The sequence below is a fragment of the Gigantopelta aegis genome, chromosome 2 (assembly GCF_016097555.1).
Source record: "Gigantopelta aegis isolate Gae_Host chromosome 2, Gae_host_genome, whole genome shotgun sequence".
NCBI classification, from domain to species: domain Eukaryota; kingdom Metazoa; phylum Mollusca; class Gastropoda; order Neomphalida; family Peltospiridae; genus Gigantopelta; species Gigantopelta aegis.
In genome coordinates this window covers 4,403,871-4,427,502 of record NC_054700.1, presented here as the reverse complement: position 1 = coordinate 4,427,502, position 23,632 = coordinate 4,403,871, and the positions used below count along the sequence as shown (strand labels likewise).

Genomic DNA, 23,632 nt, shown 5'->3' with positions numbered 1-23,632 from the left:
TCTTAAGTTACAAATTATTTCCAGAAGAACCATGGGTATTTTGTATGGCTGTTCCCCTAAAAAGGAATATATCAAAGCCTTTGATGATATACACGTTGTGCAGTACTGGCTAGAATGGACATGAACTTGGAACTGTATTAACATGCCCACATCTCATCAAGGTTCAGGCACGCCCATCCCGGACTTAACCTCTGACATCGCCAGTGACTAATTCCGGGACAGGAATGGGGGAAAGCCCAACTTGTCTATTGAAAAGAATATAATTAACAAGTATACATATACCGGTAGGGATGTTTAATACTGGGCCAAAACTGTCTGTTAAACAAAGACATAAGTACAGGGCTTCTAGATTATGGTAGTCCCACTCCCATGGCTAGTGATATTCAATGTTGGGCTAGTAAATTACTACTATTGCCATGCCAGACAGGGCTTCTAGATTATGGTAGTCCTACTCCCATGGCTAGTGATATTCAATGTTGGGCTAGTAAATTACTACTATTGCCATACCAGACAGGGCTTCTAGATTATGGTAGTCCCACTCCCATGGCTAGTGATATTCAATGTTGGGCTAGTAAATAACTACTATTGCCATACCAGACAGGGCTTCTAGATTATGGTAGTCCTACTCCCATGGCTAGTGATATTCAATGTTGGGCTACTAAATTACTACTACTGCCATGCCAGACAGGGCTTCTAGATTATGGTAGTCCCACTCCCATGGCTAGTGATATTCAATGTTGGGCTAGTAAATTACTACTATTGCCATGCCAGACAGGGCTTCTAGATTATGGTAGTCCCACTCCCATGGCTAGTGATATTCAATGTTGGGCTAGTAAATTACTACTATTGCCATGCCAGACATGGCTTCTAGATTATGGTAGTCCCACTCCCATGGCTAGTGATATTCAATGTTGGGCTAGTAAATAACTACTATTGCCATGCCACAGGGCTTCTAGATTATGGTAGTCCTACTCCCATGGCTAGTGATATTCAATGTTGGGCTACTAAATTACTACTACTGCCATGCCAGACAGGGCTTCTAGATTATGGTAGTCCCACTCCCATGGCTAGTGATATTCAATGTTGGGCTAGTAAATTACTACTACTGCCATGCCAGACAGGGCTTCTAGATTATGGTAGTCCCACTCCCATGGCTAGTGATATTCAATGTTGGGCTAGTAAATTACTACTATTGCCATACCAGACAGGGCTTCTAGATTATGGTAGTCCTACTCCCATGGCTAGTGATATTCAATGTTGGGCTAGTAAATAACTACTATTGCCATACCAGACATGGCTTCTAGATTATGGTAGTCCCACTCCCATGACTAGTGATATTCAATGTTGGGCTAGTAAATTACTACTATTGCCATGCCAGACAGGGCTTCTAGATTATGGTAGTCCCACTCCCATGGCTAGTGATATTCAATGTTGGGCTAGTAAATAACTACTATTGCCATGCCCAATGGCTAGTGAAAAAAAGAAGTCAAAGTTGCAGTTAATTAAGTCTATTTTGTAAATATGAATATTTTGACCCCACCCCAAACCCTAATGTTAGTATTTTTATGTTCTATCTCCCTTTTTAGGTGACAATCAGATTATTTAGTAAAATTGTATTAACTTAAAGTAAAGTAAGGCTAGTGAATTTTTAATCATGGTTAGCAAATTAAAAAAATCATTGATCCCATGGCTAGTGGATTTTAAAAAAATAATTGAGAAGCCCTGAAGTACCAATCTTTGTTAACACTGACTCACTGAACAATAACATAATTAACAAGTTTTGTTTATATCGGCCCAAACACGTCTATTGAAAAACAAAATAACAACAAGCTTTGTTGATACTGGTTGTAACATTTCTGTCAAGCAGTTGAAAATGTACAACTTAACTAGAAATGGACAAAGGAAGTGGATATCATGCAGGTCATGACATAAGCTTAGTTGTATATATCGACATGTATGCAAACTGCACTGAAATAAGTGAAGGCTGTAATATTCGGAGTGTTTACTGGCACTCTAGAACAAACAAAACTATTGGCTACTGGGTTGTAATACATGTACCGTATTTGACCGGAAATAAGCCCAGGGGGCCAAGACAACTCATTGTGAGCTTGGCATGGGGTGGGCTTATTCCCAGACAAGGGGCCAGTTTTGTTGAAACATTTTTTAATAATAATAATTAAAATAAATAACAATACTTAAATAAACTAGGAAGAAAACAAAAAACGTTCAGTAGCACATCCGTTTGTTATTAATAAATAATAATTGTTTATTAATTAAATTGTGTGTTTTTTACTAGTATCTAATTATCAGAAACACACCTTCTATGTTACAATTACTTACCAGTGCTGTTTATTTACATCCAAAATTTAATGCTGAGAAGACTTAAAACAACAGCAATTAACAACAAACTCAATAGCATACACACATTTCTGACACAGGCAGCCAACTTACACTACAAAGAATTATCAATCTAAGGTCATTGTTCTTAGCCAATCAGAATACGGTATTTGCTTAATTAGCATTAACTGCGGACCCAGTGTAGTGGTAAAAATAGACATTGGTTTTAGTTCAGACTTGGGCTTGTGTACTTCAAAGAAATACTGCAGGCATGAAATTGAAAACAATGTTACACACTGTTATTGTTAGACTGCTAAATCTCACTGGTGGTAAAATATTGTGTTACATTTGTGTTTAATTATCTGCAGGAGGTATGACCTTTTAAATGAACTTTGAGCAAACTTGCAATTTCATGTTATTTATAAGGTGACGAAGTTGGGGGTGGGCTTATTTACGAATGAGGGCCTAATTTCTTAAATGCTATCAAAACGAAGGTGGGCTTATTCAAAGACATGGGCTTATTTCCGGTCAAATACGGTAAGTACCCACCTTTGTCAAGCAAGCATTCACAGCATAGCAAGGCAGAAACGACAATAAACAATCAAAAAGACAAAAACATTGCTAAGAAAAAACACAAATAAAATCGATTTTTTTTCACAAGTCATTTGTAAAATACTAAATAATTTAAAAGTTAAATGAAAAAAAAATCCACACTCACATTCTTTTTCATTCCAACTTTTATAACCTAAATACAAGTATTTTTTTCTTTTTTCTTTCTTGTTTTTTTCTAAAATCTGATTCAGTAATTAACCCAGTCAGACAATACCTCCATGCACCTCCCGAACATACGCATTCTGTGAGGTCGGTTCAAGGTCACTGCCGTAATCTTCGGTAGACGAATATTCGGAATTGTGATCGTTTTGCAAATGGTGGCTCGAGTTGCCTGTCTGCCCCCCATCTCTGTGCACAAAACCCGCATGCAGGCTGTTGGAGCCGTGTGTGCCATATTGACCATTCTGGGCACACACGTGGTCAAGCGAATCGTCCTTTTGCAGCGGGGCATATTTTTTGCCTTTGTTTCGCCGCGTGTAGTGAATGCCCTCCCTGTCTTCATACTCATCATCAGACTCATAGCCTATAAACAAAGAAGCATGCACAGATCATGGCAGCATGCACAGAACAATGCACTCGACTATCACAGGAAAAATAAATAATAATGAATCGCCACTCCTGTCGAAACTAGTACATGTAGCTAGATTTTAAGTCATGCGGTACGAAAAAAATAATTTAAAATTGGTAGAAAAGAAGAATCAGATTCAGTGAAGAGATCATCAGTGGTTTAAAATTGCATTTTAATTTTACACATTTATGAATATAGTTTTATTTTAATTAAGGTGTACGAATTTCCAAAAACTATAGAGATCTTTTAGAAAATTAAAAACGTTGGTCTCTCATAAAAGAGGAGAGCAGTTGTTTGTGCTCCCATTCATACTCGCTCAAATATGAAAAGTTAAATTTTGTTTAACGGCGCCACACTAAAGCAGACTGATTTATCGATCATCAGCTATAAGATGTCAAGTGTTCCTGCACTCATCTTTCATCATGTTGCTTTATTATTTGTTAACAAAATACTTATATAATTTAGAAATGTGGATTGGTTCTCGTTATTTGAAATTTCTTGTTTTGAATTATTATCAGAAAAACAATAGATTGCTTTCATGCTATTTCCAAATGGAGAGGTCCAAAATTAATTATAATTTGTGCTGAATCAACATAAAAATGGGTTATTATATGTATTTGAATTACAGGTAGGAATTATTCAATACAATTAAATTTAACTCTATAAACACTTCATAATGACTACATCATACCAGATGGTAATGTGTGAAAATTTATCTCTTATAGTTACCCTTATGACCGTGGGTTAGTTACATAAAGTATTTTTCAATAGATATTTAACTTTTTAAGCAAACATACAGTATATTATATGCAATATATAATTATATAACCAATAATAAAAACCGAATATTGGTAATACTCAATAACATATTCATATATTTAATCCAGTTATATATGCTTTTCAATTTAAACTTTCATACTTTTAGATTATTAAAACATTATCACATTTAATAAAATTTAATCAGCTGCAACAAAACCTAGAAATATTAACTAATTGAATAAACATGCCTAACCATGCACGTTTTCACTCAAATAATGTACATATTATTCTAAACACATCTATGCAAACATGACATTCCTGGCATATTACTATGATCATAACACATAAATATACACATATAAAAATGGAAACCAAATGTAGAATCTACATGTATGTCTGACATTAAAATGAAAATATTTATATTAATCCCTTTTCCCCATCAGTTGTTTTAAGGCAAAATAACTTATCACTGCATATAAAAATAACACACATATGTAACCAAACCGTGTGTGGTATCCATTCATTTAAAAATAATTTACTGATGAATTTGTAATAGACACATTGTAAATTCTACAACTGCTCATTATCAATGAAGAGAGTTAAACATATATCATTTATCTTCGACTCTAGATTCTGACGGTTGACTTCATCAATCCTAAAAGTCAGAAGCAAGACCTTTTATATTACTTTAACTTTCTACGTTAATTATGTATTAGTATACTAATAAACAAATAACAAATTAACATTATAGTTTAATGGTTTCTGCAAAAATGGTAAAAAATTCAAAATACCAAAAACTATTGACATTATATATATTGAAGTGTAATAGTAGTTCCACAGAAATAAATTGTAATTATGGTACATAAATATAATTTATCCTGCAATCATTAATTATATTTACTGGCTAGATATGACAATAAATTACTGATACATACTATTAATACTCTGATATAAAACAACTTCCAAAATATCAGTTTGAGCAATTCCAAAAACAATTCAGAATTATAAACTTATAATCATATTTTGTGTAGAGATTTGTCATGAAATTGCAGAATAAATCAAATATAATGTTTCAGTACATTAAGATATAAACTATAGTACACACTGTAGCCTCTGGCATACAGTGCACAGTAATTTGTTATTCCCCATATTTGTAGGCAAATAATTAAATTGTTAATGTATTAATAATCTATGTACTGGTATGCAGGACTATGCAGCTAGAAGTACAAGCATGCTGACATGACAACAAAACACTTAACATGCGACTTAGACGGACACAAGAGAGATGAGTGGAATGCTCAAGAGAAGTCACATCCAGAGAAACAGGAAGTTGCAGTTTAAATGTACTCAAAGCCCTTGCACTGCAAACTATACTGCCATCTTGCCAGATATACCCAATTTTAATTATCAGTTGTTAAGACATATGCAGTAAAAACAAAACAAAACAAAAAAATATCAATAATTCAAACTATATGTATTTATCAATTAGTGCATTTAAAAAAATTGCAATTTTTATATAAAATGTACCTGAAATATGGAATGTAGTCAAATCATTGGTTATTAACATAAACAGCACTTTCTTACAATATGTATTGAAATCATTGGCTATACATGTATGACACTTACAAAATGACTTTAATATACATCTAGTGACAAGTTTTCGTCATGGGTTACCATTTTACAAATATCTGTTTGATGATTTTGATTTTTCTGTAAAATAGTAAAGAAATATATAGATTTTGTGTTTGTAGGGTACAAGTAAGAGCACTCCCAGCCCTGCACCTGCTGTCAATTCAATCTGAGGGGTGTTAAACAACCACACATCAATTCATTAAACTGTATTTCTAACTATTATTCAACTATCAATTAGGGTTTCGGCCAGAGGGTAAAATGGGTATGGCACCATGCTCAACATATTTCACAGATTTGATTTTTGTAAGTTTGCCTTTTGACCAAATTAATAACTCTTATCATTACTGTATAATTTTCTTAACTCTAACCCTGACCTAACCCCATACAACCTGTTACACATTGTAAATATTCAATTCCAAGGTGCCATACCAAAAAATTTCTTTCTGGCAGAAACACTGTCAATGTATAAAAGATAATCAATATTGAAGAGATTATCAATTTGAATGCAACCTTATTAACATAAACGTAGTTTTTACTTTTGTAAGGGCTGTTCTTTCATGTGTTCTATTTTTTCATGTGTTCTATGTTTTTCATGTGTGCTGTTTTTGATATGTCTAAAGCACAGTGCGGACGTGGCTACCATGAATGGTGCCATTCATATGGAAACAGTGCTACTGATATCCATAGAATTGATGTTTTGATACATCTGTTCTGATTATAACAGTCATGTAATTAAATCACTTGGTTAAAATTTCCCAAACAATTGTTTGACAAGTTTATAACCTCTCAATAACATTAATTAAATCTGAATTCTTATTTGCTAATTGTGTGATTTGGGTTTTTAGGGTGAAGGGTCAGGGGTTAATCAACTATTTTGATAAATAATGCTGCTTACTAATGAGTAAAAAAGACAAGAAAAAAGCACCAAAGAAAAAATAATAAATTAGTAAATCACTGACAAACAACCGAGAATTTCTATAACATGGATCCCATCCTATACTTTGTAAATAATAAACACCATGAATATTTATATTTTAAAAATTATTATTATTGCTGTTGTTGTTATTATGATTATGATTATGATTATTATCATTATCAAATAAATAGATTAGCTTCAATTTTCCAGTTGTTTTTAAACAGAAAAAATCCATTTAATGATATTCTGAGAACAGTTCAAAGTGAGAGAGCTAGGAGAGTTTAGATTTGGCCATGTGAAAAATACTGTTCATATTAAATATATTAAGAAATTATTACTGCTACGGGTATCTCATAAGAAAATGGATAGAACAAAAAATAAACAAAAGGTGGAAAATGAAAATTCAGAAATGACAAGTCAGAGCAGTACAAAATGCAGTAGAATCATAAAAAGAGTTGATATCAAAAGAAAGAACAACTTCATATTTGTGGTATCATTATTTTTCCTTTTCTGTTTTCATTATGCTTGCAATAAACACAAACATTAAAAGTTTAACCATTAAAACAGAAATCTCCTTTCTTACTGGATAAAAAAAATTCTTTTCAAAAAACAAAACAAAACAAACAAGCTAATTAACATAATGCTCAAGATGCACATAAGATACAGTTATGGCAATTTCAATGCAACTTCGTCTTTTTAACTACTTTTTTTCTTCTTCCATCATGCAATATTTAATTAATAAGATTTGTAAAACTATTTTAAAAAGAAAAGCATGCGAAGCTAAAATTATATAATGAAGACAAGTCATCAATTACACATAGTGTCCCTTTCTGAGAGTTGAAAATTTAAAATTCATTAATTACACTGTTGGCTGATATTTTCTTGCTACAGAGAACATCTCCGAAACAGAGGCCAAAGGTCAGACAGAACTGAAAAGTTTACATTCACACAAATCATCATAGCTGACATTATTTGTATCCTTGTGGTCAGGTTTTGACGTTAGTAAAATAAAAATACATACAGCCAGGATGTTGCTTATAAACCAGTTCATGGTTTGATTGAACAGGTATATCTGATTCTTTTCATGTATCTCTAGTTTCTTTCAAAATCCTGTTGTATATAATATCCTCTTTTCCTCAATTTGATTGTTATCAAAATAAATTTGTACATAAATTTTATATGTACATATTTGTATATACATGTACATTGCTAGTATATTATAATTATGTAATTGACACCAAAAGTATTATATTGTATGCATATAGGAGAGGGTAAGTTGGCAAACTTGTGCCCAATAATACTTTTGTTTATGCAGTAAACTATGTTTTCAATCAATCAATAAACCAGATAAAATGTACTACATGCAGCGTGAAATTTCAGCAGTTTCTATACTGAAGTGAAAAGAAATGCAAATCAGGGTTATGGTTAGTTCTTGTAATTCAGACTACAGTTCATCCCACAGGGAACTCTTTTTTCAAGCTATGGAATTTACTACAAGTTCTTTATTTCTGAGATGATTGTTTTCTAAATTGGACACAAAAATAGTTGGGTTTTTTGTTATTTCCAAAACACTTTTACTTTTCTTCTTTTGTCAAACAAAACTGAAATTAATTAGATTTTTTTTTTTGGTCAAAAGATGAGACGGACTATAGGTTTACAAGATTACAAACGCTCTATTCTGTGAAATGATATATAGTATATCAATTTGTATTTCTCTTGAACCTCAATATGTGTTAATCTCTTATTAAACAAACTAAATTTAAAGTAACAACTGAAAATTATGTTCATGTTTCTTTTGGTGTTCAGTATACTTGTAGAAAATTGATAGGTTAGGAAGGAAATATTTTATTTAACGATGCACTTAACACATTTTATTTACAGTTATATGGTGTCGGACATATGGTTAAGGTCCACACAGATATTGAGGGAGGAAACCCGCTGTCGCCACTTCTTGGACTACTCTTTTCATTAGCAGCAAGGGATATTTTTTTTTGCAGCATCCCATAGACAGGATAGCACATACTACGTTCTTTGATGTACTAGTCGTGGTGCACTGGCTGAAGTGAGAAATTTGATTGGTAACTTTCAGGCATCTCAGTTTATTTCACTGTAATCACAAGCAGAACTTCAGATACAGTGTGTAAATTTTTTTAGAAAGTGTATATAAAAAGACCCAAACATTTTGGATTCTTTTGACAGTTTTATGTTACTGTGTCAACTATTTTTAAAACATTCAACTTAAGAAAAATCTTGCAAGAAATGTAGAGAACTACTAAATGTTAAATCCTTGAATTACACAACTATATCTTTGTGTGAAAAAGTCTACGAAATTATTGTTGAAAGATATCTATGATATATCACAATTAATTACAGCCAACAAGCTAAATGGATTTATTCCAACCTTGCTCAACACAAATGGACACTATTTTTGAATAAATGATTCAGCTTCATTTCATACAACTATGCATCAAAATCAATGAGTATGAAGATTGTGAAGTAAGTGCTTTCCAGGTTTTAAAAAAGTAAAAAATTCTGAGTCGTCTGGTCAAATAAAGGTGGATTTAATTAACATTGTGAAGTGCCACCATTTTTCCGAGTTTTAATGTCAAGAAGAAACAGAAGTAACCCCTGCAATTAAGAAAATGTCCTTAACAAAAAAACATGCAATGAGGATAAAAACTGAATATAGAAAACAGCAAAAAAAAAGTGCTGTGAAAAATTAAAAACATAAAAACTTGATGGCAATCTCCACATCATTACCGATTGCCATGGGCAACTGCAGGGATTGCAGAAAAGACTAAAGCGAACAAATTGTCTGGAGCAAGAACTTTTTTTTTTCTTTTTTTTCTTTTTTAAATGTACATGTGAAAAAGAAGATACATAACAGAAGTTGAAAGGTAGAAGAAGAAAAATTAAGAACTAACTTATGAAAAAAAAATAAAAAATGACAAAGTATCAACTGCAAAATATTTTAAATAACAAAGAGGTATACATTTGCATAGATGTTAAAAAATAATAATAAAATAAAATAAAATAAGCATAAATTTGAATATTCAAGGTTGAATGCTCACTATTAAATGTTTTTCTATGTTCTATCAAAGTCAGATTACCCAAGTTTTATCACATTAAACATTTTTATATCCACGAGAATTGGACTGGTCAAAACAAAGTTCAACAAAGGAAATTTATGAGCCAAGCAAGACAAACACTTAAGTAAAACTGAGATGGAATGTACTGGTGTGGCGTGGGGTGGGGTGGGGTGTAATGGGTTGGGTGGAGTGTGATGGGGTGCGGTTTATTGTCAAATTCAATTGCGAGGAAGGATGTGCATAGGGAGACGGGCATGGATGTATGCAAAGGACTAGCTACATTGAACATGTGTTTTAACATGTTTGCAAAGATAAATGCTATAAAAAGTATCCGTAATAATGGTAATATTTTACTGTCAAAATATAAACTGTTCATAGTATCATAGGATATTCAGAATTTAATTTACATTTTCACACACTTTTAATGTGTAATTTAAAAATAATAAAAATGTAGGGTTTTTTTAATTAATTTTTATTTTTATTTTTTAAATAGCTGAAAGAAAATGAAAGACATCAAAGTGTGAAAGGCGTCGACATGTTTCCACGTTGGTGCGCTGTGAAAGCTAAAGAAAGTGTTCACAGAGACACACGTTTACCAGGACACTAAATGTGCGATTGCAGTAACATACACTTTATGTGCTTTCGTGTTACAACTATTTGAGAATGCGAGAAGGATAAAGTGATCATAGAGTAGTGAGATCAGAAGATTGAAGAGTTTCGTGAAGAAGTATGGTGGTACATGTTTAGGTGCACAAAGACCTGACAACACGATCTGGTGTCATCCTACACACAGGATCAACAACTACTGTCACAGTAGTTACATTAAAGGTCCTACCTCAAAGTTGAGACTACAAATATTTCATAATTTTTTCATTTATTTGTAATAAATAACTACAAATGAATCAATCCCATGCATAAATTTATTCCATAATTAACTCTAGAATAATAATTTTAAAGTCTTGCACTGGACAACAAGAGGGTTTCCCGAATAATTTGTGGCTATATACAGCATGGCCACCATCTTTGGGGTTTTTTGTCAGTTGACTACAAAGAATTCTGGATAAATTTGGTGTTTTGAATATGTATGCCTAAAACAGTGACATCACTAGTTAATGTGTGCGACACACTCTCAAGATTTCCCCACTAAAATAATTTAGTTTCTATTAGTAAATGGAATTATTTGGTTGTAATTTTTTATTGGCATATATCTGAACGTATAAACTTTACGTTTCAAAGCAAAAAGTAATAACTAATAAATATTTTTGGCAAGAACCACCATTATTGCAACTTTGACATAGCACCTTTAACAAAGATGGAGTCATGATCATCTGGTAGAGAGTACACAGGTTTTCAATGAATCCTCTGATCAGATTTCTTTTAAATGTAGCCCCATCCCAGAAATACACACACAGAGGTAAAAAAAAACAGTATGTGCATTTCTAGGCAGAGGAAGCATTTCTGAAGTTTTCAACTAAACACAATTTTACATTAACATAATTTCCTTTATGCTAAGCAAAAGAAAATGTGTGGTGCTAAATAATAGTATAATGTACTTGGGAGATGATGTCAAATAGGCAGAACATTAAAATGTAGTGATTTTGTGATTTCAAGATAACAGATATTTTAAAACAAGAATTTCTAATTTAATTAATATGATAATTAATATATGGTAATATTAGATGATCTACTACAAAAGTTTGGGTATGGGTACATGTATGTAACATTGTTGATGCAGGGCAAAGATGGTCAAAATAGGAATATTAGTTCTCACAGTATTGATCATAACATGAGTATCTTACTTTTGAATAAAATACTGGAAAAAAAAGAAGTTTTTTTTTTTTTTTTTTCATTAAATATTGTCAAGAATGAAGTACATACTTGTTCAGTAACCTCCTGGTAACATTGTTTACTTGCATTATTTTAGCGTATGCAAACCAACATACATATATATATACAGACACAAAGGTTCCCATTGCCTGACATCCACGCCAAGTACAACTATCATGTAGGAAATATAAATATATTGAATGCATATGCCCCAAAAACAACTTGTATACATATACTGACAAATGTACATGTATTACCAACTTGAATTTATTTTTAGTATCTATTTTTACCGAGTAAAATGTCACAAATTCTGTTCATCCAGGTTTTGTGGGGGTTTTCCTTTTTTTTCCTTCTTTTTTTTATTTTTATTTTTTAAAATTTTTGAATCAGAGACATGGTTTAAGTCTGCCAGATGACCATAATTATATAACTAGGAAACAGATGAAAACACTGGTGATCAGAGAATGTTGGTTAGCTATCACAGTGAAGATAATGTGTCAAGAAAATAGTGTGGTTCAAGGTTACATAAAACAGTTACACACTGGGACACAGAAGACAGCACTTGAGTAGATTTATTATAACAGCAAATATGAGTGTACAGTATACATGTAAGACTGTGTTTCAGGGAAAGTAAATTTAAAGTATGATTCAAGTAAATATTAATTCCTTGAGCTAAAAAGATACATGTAGCATAACTGATTTTACAATTATTACCCAGTAAATGTTTTGTCAAAATTAAACAATCATTTTTTTTTTTTTTTAGATCTATTATTTAACAGAAGCATTTAAAAAAATTTAAAAAATGTAAAAAATATATTCTTTTAGTAGTTGTGCTGTTAAAACTTTAATATTATCAGTGATTTGGGTGTTGGGGGTCTTTTTTGAATGTTTATTTTGTTGGGGGGTTTTTTCTCCCACACTATTAAAAACATACATTTTTAAAAACTAAAATATTTAGAAATGCATATCAATTCTATATTGGTATCACTATCTACATGTATTAAGCCTATAGGTACTGTAAAATGTGTTTTGTAAGGATTCCCCACCCCATTTTCCTTTCTTTTTGAAATTTAATTTTAAATTAGCCTGAAGAATAACAGTGCTATCTGTGAGTGTATTTACAACACCAATAACACTACCAGGTGAATACGAAATATTCCATACCAGAATGTTTGAAAACTGTAAAAAGAGAGAAAGACAGTATGTGTATACTTTACATGATTCTATTTTATATTATTTTCCTGCTGGCTTACACGTATTCCCAGCAAAACTGTTATGCAAATATGAAGTGGCAGATAAAATGTAATTTGACTTTTGATGGGGACACAAGCTGTACACATAAGCTGTCATATGACAAAGTGGCAAATGCAAATTAAACAATCTGGTAAATATTTGTAAATCTTTTATATACTTCATCAAAAAGATTTTTTTTTAAACAACCTGTAAATAGTATTTTTGCTCTAAAAATCAGATTAGAAAACTTTGCCTTCTCTTTTAATTTAACTATTAACAATGATCTTCGTGTTTATTAGCATTATTTAACAATTCCTATTTAATTGAACAGCTGTCGTCAAAATCAAAACAAATGCAAGTTACCTATTTAAATATACTTTCTTCTGTTATAAAAACTTGTAGTATGTTCAATAAAACTATTCACTTCAAAAGGTTTGATCTTTCTGAATAAAGGATCAGTCAAATGCCAGATTATCTGCCACTCTTGCTAAATCTTCCACCAGCCTCAAGCAACGAGTTAGCTGTGAAATAAAAATTAGGTTTAATTGATCGGCAGAACAAACCATCCACCACCAGTTAAAGACACATACCGTACTTATTGTAATTTCTGTCCAGGGACTTTGTTTAATGCAAAATGTAGCAATAAAAGGTGACATTAAGAGTATAAAATAAATCTCAGTCTGTATTTAAGGGGTCAGAAAACTGATTAAAACCAACCGTCCTTTGTATGACTATTCATAAGATGGAATGAATTTTTAAGGTGATAGGAAGGATCAAACAGGCCTGTGCCAAGACAGAAGAAATACAGTACAATAAATATGGGATATTAAAGTTTGTTTTATTTAACAACATCTGTAAGCTTGAATCTTCATAACATCAAACTTGATCAAAAGTATTATTTTAACTGATTCTACAACTTAAGCTTTTTTCTTTTTTGTTTGTTTTTGAAAGTTTTATGTCACTAAAATATCACTTACACATGTATTTGGATTTTCATAGCAGGGAACATTTTGTTTAGTATTGTGTTGCAATTCACTACGCAAGTTTCAGAGATTGCTACACAATTTTAAAACATTATACAGTAGTTGCTAATCAATTTTCAATTGGCTAGAAATATCGCTAATCAAGATTTTGAAAACAAAATGTTCCCTGATTTCCCTAAATTTTAATTTATGATTTATAGTTATATCTATTTTAATAATAGATTGAATTTTGGAGATGGGGGAGGCCCAAATGCTGGAATCTGAGGACAGAAATTAGAATAAATACGCTAAATGAAGAACCCACTCCACATATCATATTTCATGTTACAACCAGGCATCTAAGACCAATGAGGATGCATGGATCTGATGGTGACACCTTACCTTTGGGAAGAGGAGGGACTTTCCCATTTTCGGTGTATTCGTGGTCTAGCAACCCGTCCTGCTCCTGCGCTTGTCCTTCCTGTTCAAAAGCTGTACAAAAGAGACAGACAGAGTGCATCATGGGTACTTTCTAATGTGGCAAATGTTCTATGATGATCAACCGAGTTTCAGCACCCATGATTTCTTGTTTTTTAAATGTATGTATTGTTTACAGTAATGAAGTGGTATGCCAATATCCAAGGCTCGGAATTGGCATAGGGCAGACAGCAAATGGCACTATAAGTTAAAAAAGTTAAAGCTTGTTTTGTTTAACTAGAACACATCGGCTATTGGATGTCAAACATTTGGTAATTTTGACATATAGTTTTAGAGAGGAAACCCCCTACATTTTTCCATGAGTAGCAAGGGATCTTTTATATTCATCATCCCACAGACAGGATAGCACATACCATGGACTTATATATACCAGTAGTGGTGCACTGGCTAGAACAAGAAATAGCCCAATAGGCCCACCGACGGGGATCGATCCCAGACCGATTGCGCATCAAGCAAGCACTTTACCACTGGACTACATCCCACCCCGCCACTGTAAGTGCAAAATATGTTTTCTAATAATTAATCAACTTCACAGGCAACTTTTGTTTATCAACTTATTTTGACAGAAATTTTTTTTTCAGAAGCAATCATATATAAATCTTAGGTTTTTGTCCATTGTTTGTCTCATACAGTATTAGTCTAATTCTGAGTCTAATTTCTAGAACTGCTGCTCAGCTTGTAACATTTGCTTCTGTCTTGAAATCTGAGCAGCACAAATTACTTCCCATTTCACAAAATAAATTTTGAGTTTTGACATTTTAGAGCAAGGTCAATGTTTGATACACTGTTACCTGCACCCCTTTCTTACATCAATCCTCATTTGCCACAAAGTTTGCCTAAGAAAAATAATTACAATTACTACTAATATACAAAGAAAATAATTTTAAAATGTTTTAATCATTCCTCTACTAAGGATTCATTTTTCAAATACTGTTTGTCAATGCAAGAAGGATGTGACAGTCGGTAAAGGATATCCTGGAGTGGCTGTCCTCCTGTAGACACGGTACCTGATAGATTCACAGGAATACGCTAAAATTCCCCCTTTTGACTCTGCCCTGTGCAGAGATATGGTTTTAACTATGAAATATTTATTTTGTCAGTTAGGTTCAGTATCAATGAATGCTTTGTACAAGAACTTCCCACTGACTGGTGAAATGTTGGTTCATGTCCAAATAATAATTATATTATTTATTAGCATCAAATTCCAAATTAATTAGCAACTTAGCACATTGAAAAAAAACACCTGAAAAAAGCAACAAATTGAAACTCAATATTTGGATTCTTGTGGACATATAGTTTTGATGAATCCACACCATTTCTGGTAGCATCTGACAAAAATTACATTCATAAACACCAAAAGCGTTATAATCATATTTAAACAGAAAAGTATGATCACTTTAATTGGTTTCAGTTTGATCTTTATGAAATCATCAAAAGAAGCAGTGCATTATCAGTTAGGCGTAAATTCCATCTGTCCATAATCCGCATGTGTATATGTAATCCATAATCTGCAAGTGTATATGTAATCCATAATCTGCATGTATATATGTAATCCATAATCCATGTGTATATGTACATGTAATCCATAATTTGCATGTGTATATGCTTATTATGTAATCCACAATCTGCATGTCTATATGTATATATAATCCATAATCCGCATGTGTATATGTATATAATAGTTTGTAATCCATAATCCATATATCTATACGTATATCCACATGTGTAATTGTAATTTTACTCTCTTTACCCTCTGGCAGAAATCCTGCATACAGATTACGGAACAATGGAATATGCACCATACTTAGCTTCAGGTTTAAGCACTAAAAGCAGCAATGGACAATTTGAGACAATTTGTTTTGGTCAGATGGTATGAGCAACCAAAAATAATAATGAGTTTAGAAATGACATTATTTCAGCTGGAGTAATATGCTACGAAGTAGATTCAGCAAAGGAGGTGTTTTCAATATACAGGCATCTGAAAATAGCGAGAGTGATAGTTTTACGTAACCCATTGTTTTATGACATCATTTAATCTTCATGACAGGTTACATAAAAACGAAATGGTTTACCTGAATTTGTTCATGCGTAACCCATAAATATGTTTACACAAAATGTTCAATTCTCAGATGCCTGAATATGTTACCATACTTACTTATTTCACATGGTGAATAAACATATACTGAGGGAAAGAAATCAGTGAACATTTCGTATTGTAGACCACATTTTAGTCACTATTAGAACCGTTATGTTTGTGTAAAGTATAAAGAGATAATGCAGGATTGAATGTCAGTAATATGACATTGAATGTCAGTAATATGAGACTGAATGTCAGTAATATGAAACTGAAAGTCAGTAATATGACACTGAATGTCAGTAATATGACATTGAATGTCAGTAATATGACACTGAATGTCAGTAATATGTCACTGAATGTCAGTAATATGGCATTGAATGTCAGTAATATGACATCGAATGTCAGTAATACGACACTGAATGTCAGTAATATGAGACTGAATGTCAGTAATATGACATTGAATGTCAGTAATATGGCATTTAATGTCAGTAATATGACACTGAATGTCAGTAATATGGCACTGAATGTCAGTAATATGGCACTGAATGTCAGTAATATGAGACTGAATGTCAGTAATGAGACTGAATGTCAGTAATATGACATTGAATGTCAGTAATATGGCACTGAATGTCAGTAATATGACATTGAATGTCAGTAATACAGTTAACTTCCGAACACTATGGACGAGAGCCCTGGCTTGCAGTCACCGTTTGCTGTTAGTGTTGGTGTGATCCCTGATTTCTTTCCATCAGTATATATGATAGCATACATACAGTGTAAGCTTAACAGGCATGATACATACACCCAGCAAATACATGTACCAGTGATGTTATAGAAGTGTTACCAGTATTGTGTTCCTTCTCAGCATAATCCTCCTCTTGTCGTCTCTCGATTTCTTCTCTTACTTGTCTCATCTCTTCCTGTCTCTGCTGCAATTTCTGGGCATGACTGTCTCTGAAAAACACATTTAGAAGTCTTGTTAGCTATGTCTTCTTAAACTCATCCATGCTATCTGGTTTTTATATACATGTAGAAGTGATAAAAAGTTTCTTGGAGTTAAAAAAAAATATTTTAAATCCTGAAATGTTTGATGAATCTTCAAGAGTGGATCGCTGCTGTGTCTAGAAGAGTAGATGGGTTATTGTGGCTATTTAGTGTAACATACGGTTATTTCGAAATTTGAGATGGAGAGAAAACCTGCAGGATATACCACAGCCTTTTATGTACCTGTCACGGGGCACTGGTTGGGATGGGAAAAACTCCCAAGACCACTGAGGGCAATTGATCCAGCAACACCAATGAGGTACATCTGTTATTCTTAACAAGGCAAACCTATTAACACATCTATCTGGTACCAACAAAACTTTAAAGTGGCACACCCTAGTTTTTAAACATTACCGCATATTGTTTACTTTTGGTGTCATATTGAAATCAGACATTACTTAAGATTTAATTTTTTACATTATCCATTTTCATATACCCAAAGTGTTTCTGGTCATACTGGTGTTTCTAATACCACTATCTGAAGTTTTCATATTAATAAAAATGCATATACCTTTGAGAAGTAACGGTTATGGTGATCCATGAGCTCTATTTTTGTAAACGTATTTTCCCATTTTATCATCACAGACACTTGTTCAGTCTATTTTAACTTTATTCAAATATTTTGTAGGTTTGTAGATTTGAACAAAACTTGGTTTCCATTTTCACTGTTTGAAACTAGGGTCTGCTACTTTTAAAGTAAAAAACTTGAATATAGACTTACTGACAGTCAGTCAAATAGACACTACTATTAAATTAAGTATACACATACCTGTGCATTACACAAAGAATATATTCCCTTTTTCTTTAAATGTACTTCCAAATTCAGACTCACGCTTGATATTTCCTCAATGTTTTACTCCATAAAGTTTGTTTTGTTTAACAACACCACTAGAGCACATTAATTAAAGTAATTTTGACATATACATGTAGTCTTCAGAGAAATCCTGTAAATATTTTTTCATCAGCAGCAAGAGATCTTTTATAAGCACTTACAGCACAAACCACAGTTTATTCCATAAATACTTCACATCATCTGGATTCAAACTGCAAACTAATAACTGCAGCCAAAAAGATTTTTTTTAAACAAGATTATAACTGTATTTCTGATGGCTTAATTAATTGACATATATTCCTTCAGTTCAAATAAAATCTGCAAACATTCAAAACACTTCCAAACCAGACAGATAAATTGCATTTATTTCACTTGTGCTTTGTAAATGTCAGTGCCAACTGGTATTCTGTGTACAATGGATCAAACTCAATGAATCCAAGTCGGTCCAAATTCGATAATCGCTCAAACGTTCAGAACACTCAAGACAAATGACAAATCACTTTGTTCTGACATAATGTTAATTATTTTTTCTATTTGCAGAAACACTATTCTGTGAATTAAGGGCATATTATCTACAAATTAAGGATATACCTGTGAATTAAGGACACATAATCTCTAAATTAAGGACATGTACTCAAATATAACCTGTATAAACATTTCGATAGGTACATCACACAATGTAACATATAAACCTACTTTATTAAATTACTAGGATGTAATAACTTGTCTACTTCAGTAATGATTAACTTTGAATTGGTGCATCATTTAAGCGTGTGACGTCTTAGGCTTACACTGTATATTAAATATTTCCACTTGCTTTAAATATAACATTGATTTTTCAGCAAACACTTCTTTTCCTTTTTTTATTTTTTTAAGATTTGTCTTTACCAAGTACTGCAAAGTATTTACAACATACACGCATCAACGAATATATTTCTCACTTCATTGAGACAAATCACATCGATGATGATGAGGTGCATTCTTGTTTACACTGTAAATACATGTGCATGTGATTATTGTATGTGTACATGTATGCATGATTCTGCCTGTCTGTCTGTCCATAAATCCATCAACTTGTCCATCCATTTCTCTGTCTGTGTGTGTGTGTGTGTGTGTGTGTGTGTGTGTGTGTGTGTGTGTGACACTCACTCTCTCTCTCTCTCTCTCTCTCTCTCTCTCTCTCTCTCTCTCTCTCTCTCTCTCTCTCTCTCTCTCTCTCTCTCTCTCTCTCTCTCTCTCTCTCTCTCTCTCTCTCTCTCTCTCTCTCCACTATTAACACTATGTCCTGGACAGACAGACAAGATAGCCGAGGTGTGTGCCTAGGACAGCATGCTTAAACCTTAATTTGATATAAGCACACAAATAACTACAAATGAATAAGAAGATAGTGCTTAATCTCCTGTTAATAAATACATGTGACATTCTGTTACACTGCAACAGTGACCTACATTATCAGGAAAAAGGTATATCGATTGATGTAAAAATGTGGAGAGAAAAACCTACACTTTTAGAGTTACTGAAATATTAAGTTTTTCATTCATAATTTTTTTTTACACATTGTTAATGGACTTGGCCTGTGGTTTCAGGGCTTTAGATTGTGCCAAAGCTGACACAATAAAGGGTGCCCAAAATAAATATGCCCAAAATTTGCAAGCCTAAATTAAGTACAAACATGCTAACCTCAAAACATTTCACTACTCAAAACCAATGGAATGTTAAGCTGTAATTTTATTAAAATAAAGTGAAATACATTTCTGAATATGTTCATCATTTTACCAGCTGTTATGAATATTACTGCACTAAAAAGACCCTGGTGTGCTCAGAACAGACATAAAGCCTGTTGTGCCCAGAACAGACATAATGCCTGTTGTGCCCAGAACAGACATAATGCCTGTTGTGCCCAGAACAGACATAAAGCCTGGTATGCCCAGAACAGACATAAAGCCTGGTGTGCCCAGAACAGACATAAAGCCTGTTGTGCTCAGAACAGACATAAAGCCTGTTGTGCTCAGAACAGACATAAAGCCTGGTGTGCTCAGAACAGACATAAAGCCTGGTGTGACCAAATTAGTGAGATCCAAAGCCCTAGATCTAGCTCGATTGGTACAGCACTCGCCTGAGGCACTTGAAACGAGGGGTCGAATCTTCTCAGTGGAACTACTGAGGTTTTTTTACCCCCGTCCCAACTACTGTCTCACATCTGATATATCAAAGGCCGTGATATGTGGGAAAGTGCATAAAAAGGATTTCTAGCTATTAATGGGAAAATGTGGAGAGTTTAGTCTGAAGACAATGTGTTAGAATTATGTCCAATAGCCAATGATTAATTAATCAATGTGATATAGTGGTGTCCTTGAGCAAAACAAACTCTGTTTGTTAATGGATATATAGTAGTTATTGTAGCTAGTTGCTAGGATACTGAAAGTTTTCTCAAAGTTTTACAGATCCATATAACTGATTATAAGGCTTACTGTAGTATATTTATTAATTTCTATTACATGAGAGCTACAATTAATGTTCGTTCAATGAAATTAATTTATTTTTCCAATCAGAGGATATATTCATGTTTATTCAGGCTGTTTTCTACCTTCATAACAAAGGAAAGGAAAGGATTTATTTAATGACGCACTCAACACATTTTATTTACGGTTATATGGTGTCAGACATATTATGGGTAAGGACCAGACAGATATTGAGAGAGGAAACCCGCTGTCGCCACTTCATGGGCTACCCTTTTAATTAGCAACAAAGGATCTTTTATATGCACCATTCCATAGACAGGATAGCACATATCATGGCCTTTGAAATACCAGTCATGCTGCACTGGCTGGAATGAGAAATAGCCACTTTCATAATAATTTAATATTATAACTACGTTTCACTTCATTCTACAACTATTTTGATTATAAGACATTTCTGACTTGTTTAAAAGATTTCAACTGACATATTAAACAAATCTGAGCCACACAGAGGAGATAGGGCAAAATTCATTGACTTTTCTCTTTAATTAAAAGACAAAATGTCTTTTCAAGTTCAGGGGTCAGGACGTGAAGCAGTCAGTGGATCTGATCATGAAATACTCTAATTAATTGTTAGCTGTCAGTGAGGGACGTAGCCCAGTGGTACAGCGTTTGCTTGATGCACGGTTGGTCTGGGATCAATCCCCATTAGTGGATCTGATCATGAAATACTCTTAATTAACTGTTAGCTGTCAGTGAGGGACGTAGCCCAGTGGTACAGCGTTTACTTGATGCACGGTTGGTCCGGGATCAATCCCCGTTAGTGGATCTGATCATGAAATACTCTTAATTAACTGTTAGCTGTCAGTGAGGGACGTAGCCCAGTGGTACAGCGTTTGCTTGATGCACGGTCAGTCCGGGATCAATCCCCGTTAGTGGATCTGATCATGAAATACTCTAATTAACTGTTAGCTGTCAGTGAAGGACGTAGCCCAGTGGTACAGCGTTTGCTTGATGCACGGTTGGTCCGGGATCGATCCCCGTCAGTGGATCTGACGACGAAATACTCTAATTAACTGTTAGCGGTCAGGGCGGAATGCAGCCCAGTGGTAAAGCGTTTGCTTGATGCACGGTCGGTCTGGGATCGATCCTCATTGGTGGGCCCATTGGGCTATTTCTCGCTCCAGCCAGTGCACCACGACTGGTATATCAAAGGCCGTGGTATGTGTTATCCTGTCTGTGGGATGTTGCATATAAAAGATCCCTTGCTGCTAATCAAAAGAGTAGCCTATGAAGTGGAGAAAGCGGGTTTCCTCTCTCAATATCTGTGTGGTCTGTAACCATACGTCCGACGCCATATAACAGTAAATAAAGTATGTTGAGCGTGTCGTTAAATAAAACATTTCCTTTCTTTGTTAGCTGTCAGCACTGTTAATGTTTACCAACATATTTTTTAAAACATTAATTGTCGTAAACATGTAAGAATTCTTATTCAGCTATTGGCTATTGTTTTGTTTAACGACACCACTAGAGCACATTGATTTATTAATCATTGGCTATTGGATGTCAAAAATTTGGTAATTTTGACATAGTCTTAAAGAGGAAACCTGCTAAAAAAAATTCCATTAGTAGCAAGGGATCTTTTATATGTACCATAAACGGGATATCACATACCACAGCCTTTGATATACCACAGGATTTGGTATACAAGTCGTAGTGCACTGGCTGGAACGAAAAACATCCCAATGGGCCCACCGACAGGGACTGATCCCAAACCGATTGTGCATCAAGAAAGTGCTTTACCACTGGGTTAAGTCTCGCCCCACTATTGGCAGAAAAGGCTGAACCTTAGAATGGGGATTCCCCTTATTCCGTGTATTAATTTCCTCAAGAAACCATTTGATCATTATCTGATAGTATTTTATACTGATGTAATTTTATTTAAAAAATTAACGTGATCATATTTTTACCTTCGTGGAAGAACAAACCATAAAACATCTATATACCTATATGAATGCAGTATGCCACTCATACGGTGTATAAAGTGGTTCTGTGGTTCATATTTCCATGAATGTCACAAATTATCACATTCAATTTTTAATTGATCATAAAGTTAAACTTTCTTCCAGTGATATACAGTGAAACCTATCAAAACCGGACCCTCTGTAAACTGGAATTTTCTCAAAACCGGACGTTTTTCATGGTCCCTGTTTAAATATCTATGCAGAAGAAAACCTCTCTAAACCAGATATCTCTTAAAACTGGACTGTTTACTTGGTCCAGAGGGTGTTTTAGGGTAGGTTAAAACATTTGTTTGTTTGTTAACGACACCACTAGAGCACAATGATTTGTTAATCATCGGCTATTAAGTATCAAATATTTGGTAATTTTGACATATAGTCTTAGAGAGGAAACCCGCTACATTTTCCCATTAGTAGCAAGGAATCTTTTATATGCACCATCCCACAGACAGGATAGCACATACCACAGCCTTTGATATACCGGTCATGGTGCACTGGCTGGAATGAGAAATAGCCCAATGGGCCCACCAACGGAGATCTATCCTAGACCGACTGCACATCAAGTGTGCGCTTTACCACTGGGCTACGTCCCACCCCCTAGGGTGGGCTATTGTTGACGCCTGCTATAGCCAGTATACATGCCCTCCTGTTCCAGAATTAGTCACTGGCGAAGTCAGAGGTTAAGTCCGGGATGGGCGTGCCTGAACCTTCATTGAATATGGGCAAGTAAAAAGAGTTCCCATACCCATATAGCAAGTATAAAGAA

General features: G+C 33.7%; 1 protein-coding gene across 5 annotated transcripts in view; it reads right to left on the bottom strand.

Moving 5' to 3' along the window:
- The window catches only part of LOC121380133 (amyloid-beta A4 precursor protein-binding family A member 2-like), a 202,846-nt gene that overhangs the window by 153,504 nt on the left and 25,710 nt on the right, over nucleotides 1–23,632 (bottom strand). For 4 of the 5 annotated variants that reach the window (XR_005958886.1, XM_041508916.1, XM_041508928.1 and 1 more), the window contains exons 4-6: nucleotides 17,355–17,464; nucleotides 14,338–14,427; nucleotides 3,164–3,472 (exon numbers count right to left, since the gene is read on the bottom strand). Coding sequence is in view for 4 of the 5 variants with exons in the window: in XM_041508916.1 (XP_041364850.1) it covers nucleotides 3,164–3,472; nucleotides 14,338–14,427; nucleotides 17,355–17,464 (509 nt within the window). In the remaining variant the exon portion in view is untranslated. The remainder of the gene's footprint in view (nucleotides 1–3,163; nucleotides 3,473–14,337; nucleotides 14,428–17,354; nucleotides 17,465–23,632) is intronic. The other variant, XM_041508944.1, reaches the window with a different exon arrangement.